Raw genomic sequence first — 22,026 nt, 5'->3', positions numbered from 1 at the left:
CACCTAGGCACCCCATATTTCATTAAATCTTTATAGTAAATTACCCCGTGAGGTCAATCCTTTTGTTATTCCCGATTTATAGATCAAAAGCCAGGATTTAGAAGGTTTACATAATTTTCTCAAGGTCAAACAGCTAATAAGTAGCAGAGCTGGGAGATGTAAACTCAGGGCTCTGCGCCTCCTGAGGCCAGTGCCTTGTATCTGTTGTGTTATACTGTTGTTTATTACAATCTGTTGTATTACACTGTTGTGTATTACAGTCTGTTGTATTATACTGCTTCCCCACACAACCTAGGTGCTGGCAAGCCTCAAGTACATTCTACAAGGGAATAAAGCATAATTTGAATGAACACTACTACTAAGGGCTCTGACTATAGTGCCACAAATAAAATAGGCTGACAATGACATTTGACATATTTACGTTCCATCATGGTAAGTGGTAACACCAGCCCTCTCTCTTCTGTTCAACAGAGACAAACTTCAATCCAGTCTAATTTTTTAAAAGCAAATTATTGACACATTTTGGTACTTTAAGTATTATTTGTAGTAAATTGTCACATGTCTCACAACTAACTGCAACACTGATATTACAATAGTTATGATTAAACAGATTTACCCAGTCCTACTAATTCACCAAAATTAAAGAAAATGATAAGCAGCCTCTCTTACTGCTAACAAGTATAAAGGCAATCATTGATTCTATGATATAAATAAGAGAAAGTCTACAAAGAACTGTGGTCCAGCCAGCACACTTAATTTCTCTGAGGGCCCTCTGCTCGACACGGGTACCACATCTGTACAGTGCAGAGCTGTACATGGTGGGAGGCTACACGGACCCCCAAGGAGCATGGTCCATCAAAAATCACGTTAAACCCAAACAGTGGACTGTCAGGAGGCATCTAGTCCACACGCTGGCTTCTAGGCACATCTGCACACGCCCGATACGAACAGTCAAGCGTCATCACTGATTTGAGTGCCCAAGCCCAAGCCTAGGAAGGAGGGAGAATTCCTTCTCATTGAACGAAATGGTTAATTACATTTACCATAAAGTAATTACAGCACTTTCCCATGTGTTGCTGTTAGTGAGTCAGTGTACTGAGGGTGAGAAAAGGATTGCTTTCCAGGCATACCTATTTTTAAAACCTGTTTTCAAGGACAGCACGACTTCCTTGTTTTGTTTTGTTCTGTTTGTTTTAATCTCCTGACTCTGCCTGCTGAGGTTCGAGCTTTGCTAAATAACTCTGCTTATTCTGCGATTCAAGAGTCTCAAAAGGTACATTTCTCTAAGACTGATACTCTTTTAATCTTGTGAGTCTAACCATTTATTCTTGTCTCTGACTCTTCCTCTCTCATTCCAAACGGCGCTACATTTAATCTCCCCCCTTTTCCCCATGTGGTGTGTTTAATTCCTACTTTGCACTAAATAGCCACAAATTTGAACGATTTTTCACCATGGACTCAACACTTGCAAATAAAATAGTGGCACGGAGGAGCTGAAAACATCAAATCCCATGAAAAATATACCTAGAGTGATTCTCATTATGTTTTCTTTTACCTTGTTCTTTGCTGTACGTCATCAGAAGACAGAAATTTTGGGACAAACCACAGATGGCTCTGGTGGGCAGAGCCTGGAGGGAACCAAATCTTTCTCCATGGGGCTGGCTGAAGCAGACCACAGGTACGGGAGCACTTGGAGAGCCTACATACTCCCCCCACTTCAAGCCTTTTATCCAGGACAAAGGACTCTAAAACAGAGGAAAATAAAAAGTATGATTTTTAAAAAAAATGTAGTAAATTTAGAGTGACTCCTAATTTGAAGTCTAAACAAAGAGTAAGCAGCCTGAATACAAGCTCTTCGTAAACAAACATTATTTTATATATATATTTTTTACTTCCCCCATACTTAGCATATAGAAGTATATGCTCCTTGTTGCTAGACACAGTGATGAAAATACAGACAAAATCCTGGTCCTCACCGAGTTGCCTTCCAGCTGGGAGGAGGGGCAGACCAGAGATAAACAGACACAGGCTCAGTGGGGGCTGAAAGCTCTAGCAAGAGGGAGGGAGAGGACTGAGAGCACAGGAGCTGCTATCTTAGATTCGGGGTCAGGGAACTGAGGAGAGGATATCTGAGCAGAGACCTGAAGTAAATGAGACAGCAAAATGGGGCTCATCTGGGGACAGGCCATCCTAGGTGGAGGAAACAGTCGACACAAAGGTTCTGAGGTGGGAATGAGGCCAGTCAGTACCAGGGTCCCACTGTGAGCGGACACACGGCTCTGATCGTTACACGTACCAGCTGTGAAGTTAGTTAGCACTAAGTGTAGTGTAGATTAAATGGCACTTATTACTTTTTAGGGATGTGCTATTAAATTATTTTGGCATGAAAAAAGAATAGAATAAAGTCAACTACGAAACAACATCGGTGATCTGGTTTGGGCAAAATAATATACTGAGATCGATCTATCTATCTATCACATCACACTGGTGTTTGAAATTTGAATTTTACTGGTTCTATTGCTCTGGTTTGTGTTTAACATGCAAATTTGACACATGTGAGCTCTGAACATAAAGGATTTACATGTCTTCTGTGTTCTACATTTACTGTATTTAAGTAACATTATTTTAAGAAACAACTGTCAAGACAAGGTCTGTGAAAGCCATTTTCTCTTAAAATGGGTCACAGTTTCCTGCAATCGGGAACATGTTGCTTTATTTCTCCACGAAGGTTCTTCCCAACCTCTCTCCCATGCCTTTCCATTTTCTGCTATTCCTCTCCACAAACCTTTACATTTTATAATTCGTGGTCTCCCACCCTCTGCTCCTTTTATGATGAAGAATTTAGCTGAGGGTTAGGATCCATTTTACTTTAATGGTTTGTCTGCTTTATTTTTGTATTTCAAAGTAAAAACTAAGCCTACTTTGCAGTTTAAGAGGCAATACTTTTCACCGTTACTATGGGGGGGCATCCAAAGTCATACGTAAGGTTCTCCCTTCACTTTAGGCCACAACACCCACACTTCTGGTGAGTACTTTTGGTGGAAGGTGGCCAAAGGTTTGCCATGCACGTGTGTACAGCCATACCCACATTCGGACCACTCTCCAGTCCTGGATGCCTTCTCTCCTCCGGTGGGCAGGTTCCTGTTAAGGCCACTGCTCCGGCAGGCTTTCCCTGCTACTAGACCCCCGGGGGCTGGCCATCTGACTTGAGCTCCGCAGAGCCCTCCTCTCCGGGACAGGGACAGCCTTTACCACACACAGGACACTGCCGCTCACAGCGCATCTGCATTCGCTGGCTGCAGTGTACCCTGCTGGCCGGGACCCTTCTGTTCACTAGCGCCTCGGAGGGGGCCTGACAACTGCGGGGTTGAGTCAACTTCTGCTGAATTCTATTGAAATTCAAAACCATGAGAGACTGTGGACTCTGAGAAACACACTGAGGGTTCTGGAGGGGAGGTGGGGTAGGGGTAGGGTGAGCCTGGTGGTGGGTATTACGGAGGGCACGGATTGCATGGAGCACAGGGCGTGGTGCATAAACAATGAATTCTGGAACACTAAAAAGAAATAAAAGAAAAGAAAATGGGGGAAAAAGAAAGAAATTCAAATGACATACCGGATAGGTGATTTCTTTGACCTGTTCTCGGGTTTCCCTGAAAGCAAACTGCACTAGTAACCCCACAGCGGCAGGAAGCTCTCCTTCAAGGTTGAGCTTGGATCCAGGCCTGCTGGCGTGCGCCGACTGGAACAACTGGCGAGGGGTCTGGCCGTAGGTTTTTATCATGGTTTCCAGCGCTCGCCTCTGAACGGGATCTTCAACTGCGGAGACATCCATTCCAAAATACGTCTGCAGGGTGAGAGAGTAGAAGAGAACAAGAGGTTTGTCAAAATCAAGGTTGGCAATGACACCAAAGGGGAAACAAACAACTTGTTTTATTCTCTAGATAGTAATTTACTCCCCTCTATTTCAAATGGAAATGGTTTTTAAATGTTTTGATCAGTTAGCATCAGAAACTAAATAATGTCTCATATATCAATTATACCTCAATAAAAAAATGAGGTTTTTTCTTTGGTGTTTTCTTTCAATGAAGACAGATGAAAAAAAAGCAAGATTTTCACTTGAGTTGATCCAAAATAACAAGCAGATTAGCAAGTGGATGTATTTTTTTCTGTAGTTGCCTGTCCGATATTGGTCAGAAAACTAGAGTGAAGGGGTTTGTCAAAATCATTTCAGGTGGTCAACAAAATTGAACAAGACAATTTCAGCTTATGGCAACACAGAGGCAGAAGGAAAGTAGATGACCCTGCCCCGCCCTGATTTTCTCAATTTGTACAAATGAGGACTAGAAGTTCAAAGCCATTTGTATCTGGCCTTTAATTATGTGATAGCCAAATACTCTTTTGTTCTTGGACTTTAATGTGCTCAAAGAAAGATTTGGATTACTCTTCTCTCAAGACACAACAGCTGATTTCAGAGGACGATTTTCTGTGCTAACTCATGTCAGGGCCAAGGGCAGGCTGCCCAAAGATGGACCACTTTGGCCTATTGATTTTATTTTATTTTAAAGATTATTTATTAGCACACGCGCGAGCGAGAGAGAGAGAGCGCGCATGCAGGGTTAGGCAGATAGAGGGACAATGAGAATCCTAAGCAGGCTCCATGTAGAGCCTGACACAGGGCTCTATCTCACGACCCTGGGACCATGACCTGAGCCAAAATGAAGAGTTAGATGCTTAACCAACTGAGCCACTCAGGCACCCCAAGCATATCAATTGTTTCAAATAAGTTACTTAGGAGACAGCTTGTATATGGAGACCCAGACCCTCCTCCGTTCCCCTGAAAGCAGGAAATAAATTTTCCATGTGAAAGGTATCCTCCCCATACCAGGAGGTAAAGAGCTATCCTTATGACCAGAGATGGGAAATTTAGAGTAGAAAAGACTGTGTAAACAACACTTGCAACTTTTCATTAATTTGCTGTCCCAGCCCAAAGTCTGTTTAGAGATCCTTACTAACTGAAGCTCCCAAAGTTAAGTTTTCTTTGTCCTATCAATTCCTCACAGATTCATCGTCTCTCTGTCTAAAGTGTAAAAACTGTCTGCCTTGGTCATTTCTTGAGGTCTTGACTTCATTATTGAGCCTCTGCGCATAATTGAACTCTGGTTTTTGTTGTTGTTGTTGTTGTTGTTGTTTTCTATTAATCTGTCTTATGTGAATTTAACTCTTAGGCCAGCTGGGAGATCTTGAAGGGTAGAGAAAGAATTTCTCATTCCCTTCACTCACACACACCATGTTGGAGATGTCCATGAATATTAACTATTGAGGCACCTATATAGACATTAGTAAGGAGCCTAGATTTTTGAGGTCTCTCTCTCTCTTTTTCCTGGGCAGAAGAGTTAGGGATTTGAACACTAGTATCACTGAGACCCAAGCAAAATTTTTCTGATTTCCATTCTGTAAGCTCAAGACCAACGCATGTCGGCCTTATGCATCCTCAGAGAGGATTATCTGAATCTTGATTTCCTGTCTCTGTTTGCTTTGGAGGTTTTCACATGAGCCACTAAAATGGACTAGAAGGTTGGAGGGGAGAAGGCTGGGATGTGCTGCAAATCCCTTCAGCCTCCCTCACCCCATCTTGGTGATGCTGCCAGCGGAGGAGGCCGGAGGACAAGACAGCTTCACCTCCCTGGCAGGAAATGGAAGACTGGATAAGAAACAAAGTCAAAGGATTCCATTTTGACCAAGACGCTGTAGGGAGAGTGCTGTCCTCTATTAAGCACCTTCTTAGGACATGAAGCTGAAGAGAAAGGTGTGTGTGGGAGGGTGGTCAGGGTGATAATCAGACTGGAAGAGGAGTAAAGATTCAGGACCTGACATGGTCCTATTTTGCCTTCCTCAGTGTTAAAATAAAAAAAAAAGACCGTGTAAAATGCTAAGTTATGGAAAAAGTCATCTGCTTAAAGTGATTATAGGAAAAAGGCAAAAATGAAGTTAAGATACGATGTTGGTAGGTAGTTCAAGAGAGTACTATTTAGGTTCTAACAAAAACAGGGGGTGACTCTGAAAAAGTGTGGTGAAAATTGCAAGCTCTTTAAGGTAAAGAGCGCTATTACACTCTCCCTCCTCATGTTATCATCCCCTGGGGTGAGATGGAGAGCAAGGTGTGTCTCCTTCCTGACTTCCTCAGAGAGAGTCAGGAGCTGGGTACAGATCTGTCATGTCCTGGGAGTACCCACTTGTACAATGCAGCTTTTAGCATTTCATCAAGCATAGCCAATTTCATTACATAACTAGACATAACCTTTCTGTAAATGCCAAAATAAAATCTCAAAGATTCCTTGGAAGTTAAATAATCTCCAACACTACTCTCCTTGCCACCCCCACCCCCTCGACTGCCACCACAAGGGATCAAATACTTGTTAGAAATGCTTATGTAAGCATGGTCATTCTCAACGGCTGCTTGACTTGGTACACTAAAAAATTCAAATGAAGATTGGAATAATCCTCCAGCCAGAGCTTTAAAAAGTATATTTGAAAATAGTGTTTCTCTACATTCTATGGTATCAGTTTCTATGTGAACCTTATATATGAATGATGAATTATGATCAAAAGGCATTTCTACGTTCCTTAAAAAGATTAACGTTTCTTATATGTGGTTCTATGGTGCACATTATCCTGTATGGATTTCCTTCCTTATTTAGGAGGTTAGTATTATTGTTCCCTTTTACAGATTTGTACATTTAGGTACGGAGAGGTTAAGCTATTTGCCCGAGGTCACACAGCTAGTGGCAGGGTCACAGGGTGAGGGCTTGAACTCAATTCTGAATTCAGAGACTGTGTAGGTAGTCACTGCACTTTCCTTGGCTCCATGAATTGTTATCAAATTCCTAGAACAATGGCATAAACTCTATGCTTTTTAAAGTTCTAAAGTCCCAAAGAAACAGTGACAAAAGTGGCAAAATGACAATTATGTGGTATATTTCAGCATCCAGATACTTTTAATGTGAATTTCACATAAGAATAATTGAAAAGATATGCTAGAATCATAGGCGCAGAGTATAATGAGGTTAATGTCAAAATTCCTAGTTGGTTTTAAAGTTACATTTTAGATCAAATATGAAGGAAGGCCAAAAATTATACCTGAAGCCTTGCTTTACTTCATACTACTCTTATGCAGAGAATTATGATTCACCCATGAAACTGTATTATTCCCCTTTTCCAAAACACTTTGCCATAACACTTCTTTTATCAGGGTCATCAGTAAATTTGTCTTACTCTGTCTCCTAGACCTTAAGTCTCTTAAGGAATTGAATTTTCTGCTATTTTAGAGGTATTTAAAATAATTACTAAGCAAAATGGACTAAAGAGATTTTTATTTTAAAACTGCTATTCAGGAATGGGTCTCTGGCATAAATTAGGTACAGAGTACATTCTCTGGGTTCATGTGCGCATTTTTGCAGCATTTGTCACAAACGCTTGATGAACCTACTCAGAGAACTATAGCTAGAGGGGAAGTCCAAGATCCACCCCGCCCTACCTCCTAATTACAAAGCTGGGGGAGCCGAGAGGCTGAACACCATATGCAGGGGAGTAATAGCTCCTGAGCTGGACTCACAGTCTTGGAGTAGCCACTAGGCAACACCAGGCTATAGCTTTTTATAATTTGCCTTTTTGCCCTTCATTCCTTGAGGAATTTCCTTCTGGAGGCCTCATCTGGATCCCACTACCACATCTAGTAGGCACAACCACCCCAACTTTCCCTTCTCGCCCCGCTGTCCCCAAGTGAATCTTACTCACCTTCACAACACCAGAGCCTACCAGATGAAGCGTTTCCTCAATAGATTTCATTCTTTTTTTTTTTTTTTAAGATTTTATTTATTCATTTGACAGAGACAACAGCGAGAAAGGGAACACAAGCAGGGGAAGTGGGAGAGGGAGAAGCAGGCTTCCTGCCGAGCAGGGAGCCTGATGCGGGGCTCAACCCAGGATCCTGGGATCATGACCTGAGTCGAAGGCAGATGATTAAGGACTGAGCCACCCAGGTGCCCCAGATTGATTGATTGATTGATTGACTGATTGATTGACTGATTGATTGATTTCTCTTTCTTTCTTTTCTTTTTTTTTTTTTTTTTTAAAAAGATAGCCTATCTAACAACATCAAAAAGTACATGTGAAAGTGTAACAATTCTACTTCTAAGAATTTACATTGTGCCAAAAAGAGTTAAGGTGGCGGGCCCGAACTGCTTTCCTTGGAAGGGCCTGCGTGCATGGTTGGCCCTTGGCTGGTATATGGCAATGTGGATTTCAGGAGAGTTCCCACCATTTCCTAACCGGGTAAGAGTGGCTTACTGTGTCTAAACTGTTTGTACAAACAGTGTGGCTTATACTGAATGCCTTTTCTCCTTCTGGAGGCCTGGGATTTCAGTACATGTAAGAGAGAGAGTGTTTCCGCGACCACCCTTAGTAAAAACCCTGGGCTCTGAGTCCCTAATGAGCTGCCTGGCTTGACCACATCATACATGTTGCTGGAGGAAATAAGAATGTTCTTTGTGATTTACTGGGAGAAGACTCTCGGAAACTTGTGCCTAGGGTCCTCCAGCTTTGTCCTATATATCTTTTCCTTTTGATGATTTTGCATTGGACCCATCACTGTTCTAAACCTTCTGTAAGTACGACTATTTGCCGAGTCTTCAAGTCCTCATTCAGCCTGGGGATAGTCTTGAGGAACCCCCAGTGAACAGCATCTTAGTTATTTTCAAAGAGGTGAAATACAAAGCCTGGAAAGTCTTGGACAGCAATTTAAGCTGTTGCTAATTCTCTTTGATAACTTGGGTATTTTAAAGAAATAGCCCCACAGCTAACCTTTTATTCCAGTTTTGCCTTATATAAATGCATATATTTTTTTTAAATGCATATTTTTAAAGAGTCACTTACAGCAGGATGAAAAACGTTGATGGCTTGAACAGAAGCCTTCCCTTTTTGCTTATACCCGAATACCAAGTCAATCCACTGACAGATGTTCTGGGACACGTAGTCAGACTCTAGAGCCTGTCGGTGAATGAGGATAAAAAGACGAGGATCGTTACGTGCCCAAGGAGGGAGGTTGACGTGATTAACCCGTTCACCGTTCTGACGCACACCAAAATCAAAACCTAAAAGAGAAGATTAACATTAATGCTTATCTCCCCAAAGCACACCTCATTTGGCCCAATGAGCAGGTCTTAAGAGTTCCCCAAAACAGATATTATGTGCTATAACCAGGGAAAGCAGAGGCAAAGAGGAGAGTGACATCATTGTTCATCTACTTACCTACCTACTGACAGAAGTACATGGGTTAATGCTATCCTCGTTAAATTTGAGATCTTTCAACTTTATCATTCTACCACTTTATACCATATTGAAAAAAACAGCAGAAAATCACTGCTATTTAATTTCAATATTATCAGAACTTCAAATGTAGTAAGTACTTAAATATCTATTCTATTCAATTATAAACTCGATTACAAAATCAAACTAAGGTGTTAACATCACAATAAATTTAAGGCTATATTTAGTAAATATTAGCATTCTGTAGCTTAAATAAATCCAATTAATGCAAAGTACACACATCCTAAATGAACTATTAACTTTATGGTAAGTCAAGAGGTCTGTCCTAACATCATTTCCACTAAGCACTCCTATAGACAACAAACTTATCCCCACACATTGAATGAGAGGGTTCTTTTGTGATCTAAATAAGCTGTTCTCTAATTGTTTCATTTGTCTGCTAGTGTAAACAAAAATCTCAGAAGTGTTTGTTTAAAAAAAAACAAAACTGTCCTAAAAGAAATGTTACAGAGATGTTTTTGTGCTACCTTTTATGGGTAGAAAATGTGAACAGCATAACAGAATAAAAATTAAAAAGGCTTTCTTAAAAGCTGATTACACTCCATACAAAATTAAGTTGCTGTCTGCCTCCTTCTAGATCTTGTGAAAACAGTTAAAGGATATTCGCTAATTCTGGAAGTATTCTGAAATGATATGATGTGAAATATAAAGCAAGGGCTTATATAAATGAACATGGAGTGAGGGTGGGGGTCATCTCCAGAAGCTCAGCTCATCCTACAGGCAGCTGCAGAGTGATTTAAGACGGACTGGCCCAGAACCCCCAGAGCTCTCTGCGAGCAGCAGGGATCTACTGATGTAACAACAGTGAGTGAGACTTCTAAGCTGAACTGGGGAGGGGCTGAGCAGCAGGGGGTCTGCATAAACTCAAATCATTCTCAACTGTCAAATGCTCTGTGGGCACATCCCGGGTGGGCACTCTTCACACACAGCAGATGACTAGGGGACTAATCAAAGGCTTAATGGAATGCTGATAGCAAATGACACGATGTACATGATAGCAAACAGTGTTTTCCAAAAATAGCTGTAACAACCCTTGCTGTGCTGCATGCTTTTCCGGAATCTCACTACTCCCCCATCAAGTAGCAAAGTTTATGCTCCTTCCTTTTGAATGTGGGCAAGGCACTTGTGACCAGAACACAGCAGGTGTGCCACTCTGTGACCTCCAAGGCGAGGTTCGTAGAGGCCATGCAGCTTCTACTCATTTCTCTCTTGGGACACTCGCCTTTGGAACCCCCAGTTGCCGAGGAGAATGTCCAAGGCCTCCATGCCATGAGGAAACCCAAACTGGTCCACATGGAGAGACCACACGGAAAATCACGGACACTACATGAGAGAGATGCCTGCCAGCCCCCAGCTGCTCTGATCCCGACTGGTCCAGCTCCAGCTAATCTGAATGCACACCCTGAGCCCAAACCACTGAAGGCTCGGGGCGGAGCTGCTCCTGAATTTCTGACCTGCGAAACCTGTAATGATAATCAATTTCTTATTGCTTTGAGGCACTAAGTGTTGGAGGTATTTGTTATGCAGCCAGAGATAACGGAAACATACATAGAAGAAATCATGGACAGAGAAAACAAGCATAGACTGAAATGAGTCCCAAGCCGAAAGCCACCAGGTAGGTACTCCAAAGTGCGGGTGCCGACAGCCCATTAAGGCGGTTCTCATCTGGGCAACACTATAACCATGCTCCGGGTAATGAGCCACATGGATTTATTAACGGTTCTCCAAACAGCTCCAGAGAGGCCAGTTAGCATAGAATAAAATTCTAAAGGAATTTTCCCAACACTAACTTCTCTAAAGATATAGTTATCAATTGCATATATTCCTAAAGGTCACATAAAAAATAAAATTAAGTAAGGTAGAAAAATGATCCACAAACATCTCTCAAAGGGATACCTGATCTTCTACTAAAAAATAGGTAAGGTTGGCCCAGATTGTTGGTCATTGGCATCACAGAAACTGGATTTTATCCTCTACTATCCTTTTTGGTATTAGAAGATTCTGGCTAGGGTGTTTTATTTCTAAGTTGGTCACTCCGCATAAAGTCATTGAGATTTTGGTTAACTTACATTGTGCTTCAATAAATTCATGACTTATTTTTTAATGAGCATATGATAACCTTTGCAATCAGGAAAAAAAGCATTTCTGTAATAAAACTAAAGTACATTTTACAGATACCTTTAATAGGTAAAAGTTACCAATTTTCCCACACATATTTGGTCCTATAAAATAGTTACAATCTTCATGCTCGCTTGGAAATAAAATGATACACTTGATAAATAAAGGTATTTCTCTTATTGGGGAACTCAAATTATAGGACTTAAAAAAGCTATTCTTATTTTTAGAAAAGTATAAAATGAGTACAGAATTATAAATTAGAAATGATGTATTGCTATACCTTCACGGTTGACTAAGAACTCTGGAAGATAAAAAAACTCTGGGATCAGTTCTTTGACGTCAGTCATGGATTCAAAAGATGAAAGGCGCCAAGTTGTATTTGTAGAATGAAAAGTTCTGTCTGGAATGTCAAAACTTTGATCTATAAAGAAAGACAAACAATGCAATTAAGACACAAAGACCTTATTCTGTTTAAAGCTTGTTATAGTTTATTTCTGCTACTTTGAAAAGATTAAAATGATGTTCGTTTTGTTTTTCAGTTTTAAAGAGGTTTTTCATGTTCTTGAAAATAAGTATTTCTATACATTATTTGAGACCATATTATAGTATTGTTAATCTGTATTATGTTTTCCTGGTACATAGAAATGGGTGAATTTATATCACTTTTTTGTTTAATTAACTACTATCTGTCTACCCAAGCAGAATTGAAGTCCCATAACAGCAGGGACCTTGGGTATAACCCACAATGAGCACATCCTAGGTACCTGATAATGACCTATTTATTGAATGAATAATAAAGAAGGAAAATTGAAGTTCAAGTGGGTAAAACAGTTTTTTCCTCATCAGAAAGCAAAATTATTCCTTCACCTTTAAAAATTAAGACTACTTTTTCTTTTTTTGGTGGGGGGAGCACTGCTTTTTAGATGTAACTGAAGTAAAGAATGAAGTACAATTTCCTATAAACGAAAAAACTAAACACAGTCACTCCTCTGTTAAGTTTTTCTGCTGTAGACTAATAATTAAGAACTGAGTTTTGACCGGTCTCTTTCCTGTCAACAGTTAGCAGAACATGAAATGGTATCCAGAGGCCAGCCCCTGAGAACACCAGCTGTATATATTGTACTATCGAAAACTCCTTTGAAGTTGCTGAAATTTTGTACTTATCTTTTCATTTAGAGACTGTCACAGACTAATCTCAGCATCAAGCAAGGCACAATTTTAAAAAGATAGGCTAAATTTCTTCCGCAGGTCTGTGCTTCCCTGTCCAGCAACATTTTCTATTATTTTCATTACTTTCTCATCTGTTTTGCGGAGTCAGTTAGCTCAGAGGAAAAGTCCAATCTAAATGGCATCTAGAAAAAGCAATTCTGTAAGGCTACGGCAGATTCATAGCATCTAGACTAGAGACTAAGGAACGTGGCATGAAAGACGCACACTGAGGGTCTGTTCAAACTGTCAAGTTCTGCATTGTTTCTTAACTTAAAAAGAAAACCTATTCTACAAATTCCTATAATCTAGAATGTGCATGTACTAAACGAGGGGTTCTGAAGCTAGCATTTCTGTCCCCAAGCGACATTTAGCAATGCCTAGAGATATTTTTGGTTCTCACAATGGAACTGGTGGGGGAATGCCACCAGCATCAACTGGGTAGAAGCCAGGGATGCTGCAAAAACAGCCTAGAGTGCACAGGACAGTCTTCACAACAAAGAGGATGCGCCTCAAAAGGACTACAGGGCCAAGATGAGAAGCCCAGGACCAGTCCCCAAGTCTAGACATAAATTTAAAAGCCAACGTAGATCACTTCTAGCTAATCAGATGAAGCTGACAGGGACTGCAGTAGCCTCTGGTTGTTGTTTTTTTTTTTTTAATCATGCATAAATACAGCATGAAGAAAACTAGCATAATAGCAATATATATTTAAAAATTAAGACATTTTAGTTGATTGGGAGTTTTATATTAATAGATTCTTGGGCTACATGAAAAAAGTGGAGGGCAGGAAGAGTCCTGTAACACACTGCAGCAGTCCCAAACCACATGTGAAGTACTCTTTTTTATTCTGAGTGCCACTTTTTAATAAGGGCATTTGCAAACCAGAACATGTCTAGAAGAATGATCAGAAAAGTGACAGGTTTGGAAACCAGAACAAACAAGGACGGCTTACGCGCTGGTTTTTAAAACTCTTCAGTAAGTACAGAACGGTCTTATTTATGTTTTGGATTCCTTGCAGCAGCTGGGATACGACCCTGCATATAGGAGGCTCTCAACCTGATGTCAAATTAACTAAGGATAATTAGCTTGGGGATAAACAAGACTGAAAGGGAAAAAGGGGACAGGGCAAGAGTCTTCAAATATTTGAACAGCTGTCACGTGGAACATTCATTCTGTGTACTTACACAAGGACAAACAGAAGAAAGCCCCTTCTATAGACCAAGCAGAGACAAAGCAAAATTCATTCCTCCAAGAGATGGTATGTGAGTAAAAATATATAAAGAAGTTCAAGAAGGTTGAGTAAATGAATGGATAATGACCCCACAAAGGATTCTGAGTGCCATGAGGAAAAACTACAGAGCTCATACCACAGTCCTCATTAGAAATTGGTAGGAGAGAATGTCCCCATTTGCACACAAGTCAGTAAATTCACCTCCAACTAATCTTCCAGCCTGCCAGCTGCCACTTAAAACACTGAGGTAGAAGATATTATCATTCTTCTCTCTTTTTTGAGAGACACAGAGAGGCTGAGCAGGGAGGAGAGGCGGAGCAAGAGGGAGAGAGCTCAAAGCTCCACAGGGTGGGGCCCAGATTACGACCTTAAGACGGCTCCACATTGGGGGCTTGATCTCATGACGCTGAGATCATGACTCGAGCTGAAATCAAGAGCTGGACACTCAACTGAATGAGACACCCAGGTGCCCCAGAGGCAGAAGTTCATTAACTAGACAGTTCCTACGGTGACGGTGGAAGTGTGGCTCTCCTATTAACTACTTACAATAAATGACAGTAACATATTCCCTCTAGAAATTAACTATTAAATTGATTAAATTTACATCTTTAAAAAGTAAATTGCATACATTTGATAAGGATAAAGTTTGCGAATTACACAGGATGTGAATTACATCCTAATTTTTAAAAAGTGAATTGCATTTTTATAAACATACATGTCTAATCTGCTGCGAAAACTCAACATATTAGCAAGATAATCTGGTTCACTACAAATTTTTGGAAAGAATTTTATTGAAGGAATAAGTAGAATTATTTTTCCTGTGGTTTGGTAAGTCTCAATACAGTCTCAGGAAGTATGTCAAGTTTTTTTTTCCCCCCTAATGACCCAGTAAGATATTTTAGGTAGTTATAAAACAATTCTTACCTTGATAGGCTAAAAACATTTTTGTGAACGGAGGCATCCTGACCAGGAAGTGAAGCACGGTGCCGCTGTTGGAATAGTGGGAGCCGTAGTGGTAGGGCTGCACGGGGGGCATGGGGTCATCCTCTCGGGCCCCTTTGCGGTACTCCTCCTCCAAGTACTGAAGGGAATAGGCAATCAGACAGTGTTCATGAGAGAGTGCTCCAGGTATCACCAGTTTTCTTTCTATCTTCTCTACTAATCCCCCTTTTAAAAAAATCATTATTTTATTTTTTTATTTTGAGAGAGAAAGAGCACAAGTGGGGGTGTGGGGTGGGGTGCAGAGAGAAAGAGAAAATCCCAAGCAGGCTCCACACTTAGCACAGAACCCAACACAGGGCTCGATCTCATGACCCTGAGCATCATGACCTGAGCCGAAATCAAGACCTGGATCATAACCATCTGAGCCACCCAGATGCCCGTGTCCCATCCCTTTGACACCATTTTCTATGGCTTGCCCTGCCACCTGTGTTTGGACCTCAGACACCTAAAGTGTCTCCTCCTCAGTGCCCCGCTGAGGCCTGGCTCCTGGAGAAGCATGTCACAGTCTGCACCTTTAGTCTCTCATTCTGTCACAGGAAACTCACCTGCTCTGCACCCTGCCTCCCAGCACTCTGGCTCCCAACGTAGCCTATCACGTGTAAGTTGATCAAGCGCTCGATAAAGGAAGCTGCTACTGTCACTAGAGACATCTGCATTTTAAAAGTGAGTCTCAAGATACAATGCTATGTTCTTTAGAGAAACTCTCTAGCGTGGAAAGGCAGTAGCAGTGGGAAAACTGTACCACGTTACTAAGGTTCTTAGGTATTAAGGTAACATTTTATGACTGTTTTGCAATGTTGTTTCACTGAGATAAGAACGAATACAGTGATTTCTCACGACTCCTATCTTCCCATCATGACGTAGGAAGCTCAACCAAATATTTAATATCTGTCACTCATCTCCCATAGCTTCTGTCTGGCTCTGATAACAAAGTCAAGCAATAGTGAATTTCTGGAGTCACTTCTCCTTGATTCCACTTTCAACTACAGAAGAATCAAGAAGTGACCGTTACAAGACACTTGGAGAGATCTTTCTGGAACTGTGCTACAAAACAATGCGAATGCAAGAAGACTGCTTCAGCTGCTCTTACCTTGATACTGCTGTGAAGAATGCAGCATGTGGCTAATGAGTTTTTTAAAAAATTTCCAACAGAATTCCATTAATGTTAATTTCTCAGAAATAGATAAATTATACTTCTAAACTTCAAAATCTGGTAAATTTCTGCTAATAAACTAATGCATAATTTGCTGAATATGAATAATAAGGAATTATGGTACATCATAAATAGACTGATATTGTTCTATAAATAACACTAGCGGATACAAAGAGCAGGATCCTGAAAATCTGTGATTTTTTTTAAAGGAATATAGTTATTTATATATGGATGTAACAATGGACTATTAGCTTCCAATTTATGCCACAACAAGCGTATTTCTTTTTCTGGGTAAAGTGTTTTCAGAGAACTGAGATAGACAACAATACCTAAAATCATAAATGATTTCCAGTTGTTTGTCACTCGAAGCACAAGAAGGTAAAAAAACAGAAAAGTCAATATTATAAATTTTAAATTAGGTAAAACACAAGTCTGTAGAACAAAACTTGAGTTCTCATGTATCAAAATATGAGGAAAAATGAAGCCCACCTTGTAGGTGTCCACGTAACGATCTTCTTTTTCTTTATACTGCACGGCTATGGGCTTAGAGAGATTTCTACAAACGAAGAGAGGACGGAAAAAGATGAAGTCTTTCGATACTGTCAAGCTTAAGCTGCCTACATGCCTGCATCCGTAAGTAAGCCTGTGATCAGCAAACACTTGGCCCTTAGTTTAGTGGTTACACATGTTGCTTTGCAACGTAACAGCCATCATTCAAGATTATGACTGAATCAACTGGTAGATGGTGGGATTTTCCTAAACAGATCCATACCCACTCAGGAGTTCCTGGCTTACGAGTAACCTAGACAAAAAGGGCTGCTGGGGCCCCTGCTCTCTTTGCTTCCTCCATTTCCTCCAGAATCAGAACAGATGCTGTCCAGGGCACCTGATTCCTGCTGAGCCCTGACATGCCTGTCCCCACTTTCCAGACCTACACCCATCCGGCGGTAAAGACGGAAGGGCGGTTTGGATGGGAAGCAGGACCATGAGGAGATGTTATAGAATTATCAGGTTACGTACTAAAAATTAATGAAATGACACTTAAAAAAAATTTTTTTTTTTAAATTTTAAGTGGACCCCATGTCCAACGTGGGGCTTGAACTCATGACCCTGAGAGTAAGAGTCACACACTCTACGGACTGAGTCAGCCAGGCACCCCAAAATGACACAAATTTAAAAATGACCAAGTGGAGACTAGGCATGTGCGTGTTGAAATCCAAGTTTTATTGTCTAACTCACAGACAGGGAGTGACATCCTCGTCTGCACAGTAGAGCTGTGTCTGTGCTGGTGTTCACGCTCTGTCAGGGGCACTAGAGAACACTGGGATGAATCCTCACTTTTCCAAGCCACAGAGGCAAGCAGCCTCCCTGTGTAAGCACTTGGAAGAGCAAGAGGAAAAGATCCGCTGAGGCCGAAGCCTCCCGGGCTGAGGGGCCACCCGGGCTAGTGTCGGGGGGCAGCCATCTGGAGTTCCAACCTCTGGCTCTGTAACTAGATCAACATCAAGACTTGCCCAAAGCTCAGTGGATCAAACCAGGTCTGCTGAGGCAGACAGTCATATGCCTGAATCCTAGGGATACTGAAATCGGTGATAGTAAGCACTAATTTGGTTTTTGAGACCTTTCTATAATCTTAAAAAATTCATTAAAAAGTAAAAACAGTTTTACAGAATAGATAAAAATTCACATCTCAAAATAGGAGAAATCATGTTTAAGATCCAGGTATGCGGTTTTTTTCTAAACAGTGTAAATAGGTTTTTTTGAACACAAATAATACTGTTGTGGTTGAAAAATCAGAAATTACTGATGAGCAGACAGAATAACCCCCAAATCAGCTAAAATGCCATTATTCACAGGTAAAACATTTTGGTATATACCTTTCCAGTTGTTTTTCTGGTTATCTGCATATGTATGTTCATGTTTAAAAATAAAAATAACAGGCTTCCCTACCTACACTAAATATTTCTAAAATACCATTTTTAATGGCTGCGGTGTAAAACAGTTTACTCAAACCTGGTGCTGGGCATTGAGGTTGTTTCTAAATTTTAGCCACTTAAAAAAAATGATGTAAGGACTATCCATCCATATGGCCAAATTTTTGCACGCAATGCCAGGCACCATTATCAGCAATGAACCAGACAGAGTTCTTGCCCTCATGAAACTTACTTCCAGTGGGAACCTTTCTGGTAAAGTATATATTCTTAAGTATTCCTAAAAAAAAAAGTCCAAGAAGTTAAATTGCTAAAGCAGAGTATACACATTTGAAGAGTTCTTTGGCGATATATTGTCAAATGCCTTCCAGAAAGACTGGATCTATTTATGCCAGTAGTGCAAAAATGTCTAAATGTCCATCAGCAGCAGATAAAAATGTCTGGAAATAACACGCCACTTGCTGTTTTTTAAATTGACAAACATACTAAGCTGCATCTGATTTCTTGAAAACTGTCTTAAGCTAGGACTACTTCTCAGTAGTTAAAATATTCTAAGATATATATATTCTAATATACCAAGTAGAATATTTGGAGTCAATTTTTCTTTAAATAACCTAAGAGAACTTAAAAAAAATTAAATAACCAGAATATTTCCTCACCAACTAGGGCTATGTGGTTACTCTAAAAGGCAATTCATTCAAGAAAGGCAGGATAAATGCTTAATTCTTTTGCTTTAATTGGCAAATGTCAAAGGTATGAAACTGGTGCCCTAGTTATATCCAGTGGTGACTAGTAAGTTTGTTTCTGGGGCCTTTAAAAAGCATCATTATTAACCTAAGAGTTTTTTTTTAATGTGTTTTAATCAATTGTAGTCATTATTTTTCCTAGTGCTCCGACTGTCCTATCTTTGGCGGTGTTAGCCACTTCAAGTTGGCTCTTGAGTCCTTTGTTATTTTTCTTTTTGGTTGTGTTGAAAAAAATACACAATACAAAATTAATAATCATAACACTCCTCAAATAAACAGTTCAATAGTGTTGACCATATTTACATTGTTGCATGAAACATCTAAAACTTTTTCATCTTGTAAAACTCTACCCCCACTAAACAACTCCCCATTTCCCACTCCCCTGTGCAACCTCATCCCCTAGCAACCACCATTCCCCTCTCTGCCTCTGAGTCTAATGACCCCAGATAACTCACATAAGTGGAATGTCACAGTATCTGTCTGTTTTGCGGCTAGCGTATTTCACTTAGCACAATGTTCCCAAGGTTCATCCATGTTATAGCGTATGACAGGACTTCCCTCCTTTTTAAGGAGGAATGATGTTCCATTGTATGTATGTACCACAAATTCCCCATCCATCCAACCACAGATAGACACGGGCTGCCTCCCCCAGCTGGCTGTTGTGAGCAATGTTGCAACGAACACAGGTATGTAAATATGGCCTCCACGTCCTTCCGACAAGACTATTAGTTTCCTTGCTTTTTTTTCTTTTCTTTTTTTTTTGTAAAGATTTTATTTATTTACTTGACAGAGAGAGATCTCAGGTAGGCGGAGAGGCAGGCAGAGAGAGAGAGAGAGGAGGAAGCAGGCTTCCTGCTGAGCAGAGAGCCCGATGTGGGGCTCAATCCCAGGACCTTGGGACCATGACCTGAGCTGAATCAGAGGCTTTAACCCACTGAGCCACCCAGGCACCCAGGCACCCCTGTTTCCTTGCTTTCTGACACAACAAAGACCCCAGGCTCATCTTGTATGTTTTCTTCTAAAAAATTTTAGAAGAATTTTAGAAGAAATGAGAGAATAGGAAACCACCATTTTGTGACCCCTAGTGAAATAAATAACTGACTTAAGAGATAGTCATCAATGACAGAAACAAATTCAGGGGAAGCCTGATACCATGGATCAAAGTGAGCATCATTAGAGTGGACGCCACGTGTCTCCTGAGTTGGTCAATATGTTGGTCAATATGAAGCTCACACCCCCTACAAAGGACACCTGCCCCAAAAGGCTCACCCTCGGTCTAAGCGAGACTGCAGAACTAGTTTCCAGTCTCTAGGAAATACAGAGGCTGAAGGAAGAAGGTAAATACTAACATGGGAATGGGGGATAGCCTACAAAATAACTGACCCGTTCTTCAACAAGTCAATGTTAGGAAAAAAAGAAGAGGAAAATGCACACCAACAAACAAGGGCTTGTTCTAGATGTGTCTTCAGAGACAGAGCGACCAAAGGTGATACTGGGCCTGATATAAGCCAGTCAACTATAAAAAGACATCTTTCATATAATTGGAGGATACTGGAAAATGGGCTGAGTATTAGATGATACCATGAAATTATTGTTAATTTTCTTAGATATGATAGTGTCACTGTAACATAAGTAAGAAAATGTTCAATACTTTCTCAAGAGATGTGTGCTGAAGAACACAGGAATAACATAACAAAATGTCTGTGATTTGTCTTAAAAAGAAAAAAAGAGATGACACAAGCTTGGCAGAAATATTCATAACTGTCGAGTTGAGGTTATGGACAGATGGGGTTCATTGTATATTCCTTCTAGATTGGTGCATGGTTGAAAATCCTGATAGGTCTTTAACGAAATAAAGACAGCATATAGACAAAGCCAACAAGTGACACCATTTTCAGTTACCTGTAAACTGAAGGATCATTGAGGTCAAGGGTCTCACTGACATAGTCAGCGAGTATGAACGGGAACACTGGATACTGCATGAGATCATTGAAGGATCGGCCGGCGTGTTTGTTTAAGTGAGTCAAATACTCAAAGTTAGTGATTTGTCCAGTATACCATAAATTTGTCAGAGCATTGATGTTGCCGTATTCCAGGAGATTAGGGAGGTTATTTGTTAGTATACTGTGGTACACGTCATCACGAACCTGCAAAGGAAGGAGAGAAAAAAAAAACAGATTTTCTTTTAGGCTACTGATACTTTTCTCCAAAGTCTCCATATTTTAGGTACATTAGTAACTTCAAGGCCACCAAGAAAATTCTTGTTGCCCCAATAACATCCACTGCTGGTGAACTGAGATTCAACTCCGGGGCTTCCTCCGAAACCTGGACTCTTAAACGTTATGTTGTGTTGCCAGAGAAATCAGCTCATAAGAAGGTAAGAAAACGTCTGTATAGAAAAGTCACTTATATACAGATCCTGAAAAAAAATAAAGGATAAAGAAGAATCTTCATCTAAATAAATGCAATATGGTATTTAGAAAGAGCATGGTCGTCTTAATTAGACAGACATAGCCTCGTTTCCATCTTAAAATGAATATGAAATAAATTTCAAATTTCAAATATTTCATGAATATGAAATAAAATATCCTATGTAAAATACGGTATTTGATTTTCACTACTGACTGAAAAGCAATAAATTTTTGTGTTTGTTTGTTTGGTTTTTTTAGAGATTCACAAAACTTGTCACAGAAAAGGGTAATCTGATTTTTTCTAAAGCCATTAAATGATGATTGGTAATAAAGGGAAAAAACAGACAAGCCAGGAATTTACTAAAAACAAATTTGAAATATTTATCCTAAATGTGTATGGACTTAAGGCATAGGAATGAGAGCCACACTCGCGGATAACCAGAGACAGGACTAAAAGTAAATGAGGAAATGGAGCTATGGCTATGGAACAGGCAAGATCACAGGGGGTTTAAAAATCTACACCACAAACTTGTTCCACAACAATGTGAATATATTTAACACATAAAAATGGCTAACATGAGGGTACCTGGGTGGCTCAGTGGGTAAGCATGGGCCTTCAGCTCAGGTCATGATCTCAGAGTCCTGGGATCAAGACCCCCATTGGGTTCCTTGCTTAATGGGGAGCCTGCTTCTCCCTCTGCTTCCCTCCACTCCCTCCACTCGTGCTCACTCACTCTCTCTAATAAATAAATAAAATCTTTTTAAAAATGGCCATCTTCTTCTATGTATTTTTTTTAACGACGATTAAAAAAAATGAATCAGTTCAAGAAAAACAAACAAA

At 40.4% G+C, this 22,026-nt stretch overlaps 1 protein-coding gene across 7 annotated transcripts in view; it reads right to left on the bottom strand.

Moving 5' to 3' along the window:
• LYST (lysosomal trafficking regulator) overlaps positions 1–22,026 on the bottom strand; it is a 184,830-nt gene that overhangs the window by 20,934 nt on the left and 141,870 nt on the right. For all 7 annotated transcript variants that reach the window (XM_032849679.1, XM_032849678.1, XM_032849677.1 and 4 more), the window contains 7 exons: positions 20,677–20,921; positions 16,587–16,653; positions 14,867–15,023; positions 11,783–11,923; positions 8,932–9,149; positions 3,614–3,844; positions 1,556–1,745 (listed from right to left, as the gene is read on the bottom strand). In XM_032849679.1, coding sequence (XP_032705570.1) covers positions 1,556–1,745; positions 3,614–3,844; positions 8,932–9,149; positions 11,783–11,923; positions 14,867–15,023; positions 16,587–16,653; positions 20,677–20,921 — 1,249 coding nt within the window. The remainder of the gene's footprint in view (positions 1–1,555; positions 1,746–3,613; positions 3,845–8,931; positions 9,150–11,782; positions 11,924–14,866; positions 15,024–16,586; positions 16,654–20,676; positions 20,922–22,026) is intronic.

This window comes from Lontra canadensis, unplaced genomic scaffold (assembly GCF_010015895.1).
Source record: "Lontra canadensis isolate GAN:19392208 unplaced genomic scaffold, GSC_riverotter_1.0 scaffold239, whole genome shotgun sequence".
Taxonomy (NCBI): Eukaryota; Metazoa; Chordata; class Mammalia; order Carnivora; family Mustelidae; genus Lontra; species Lontra canadensis.
Note: the sequence above shows the minus strand (reverse complement) of the source record. Positions and strands in the feature narration are given on the sequence as shown.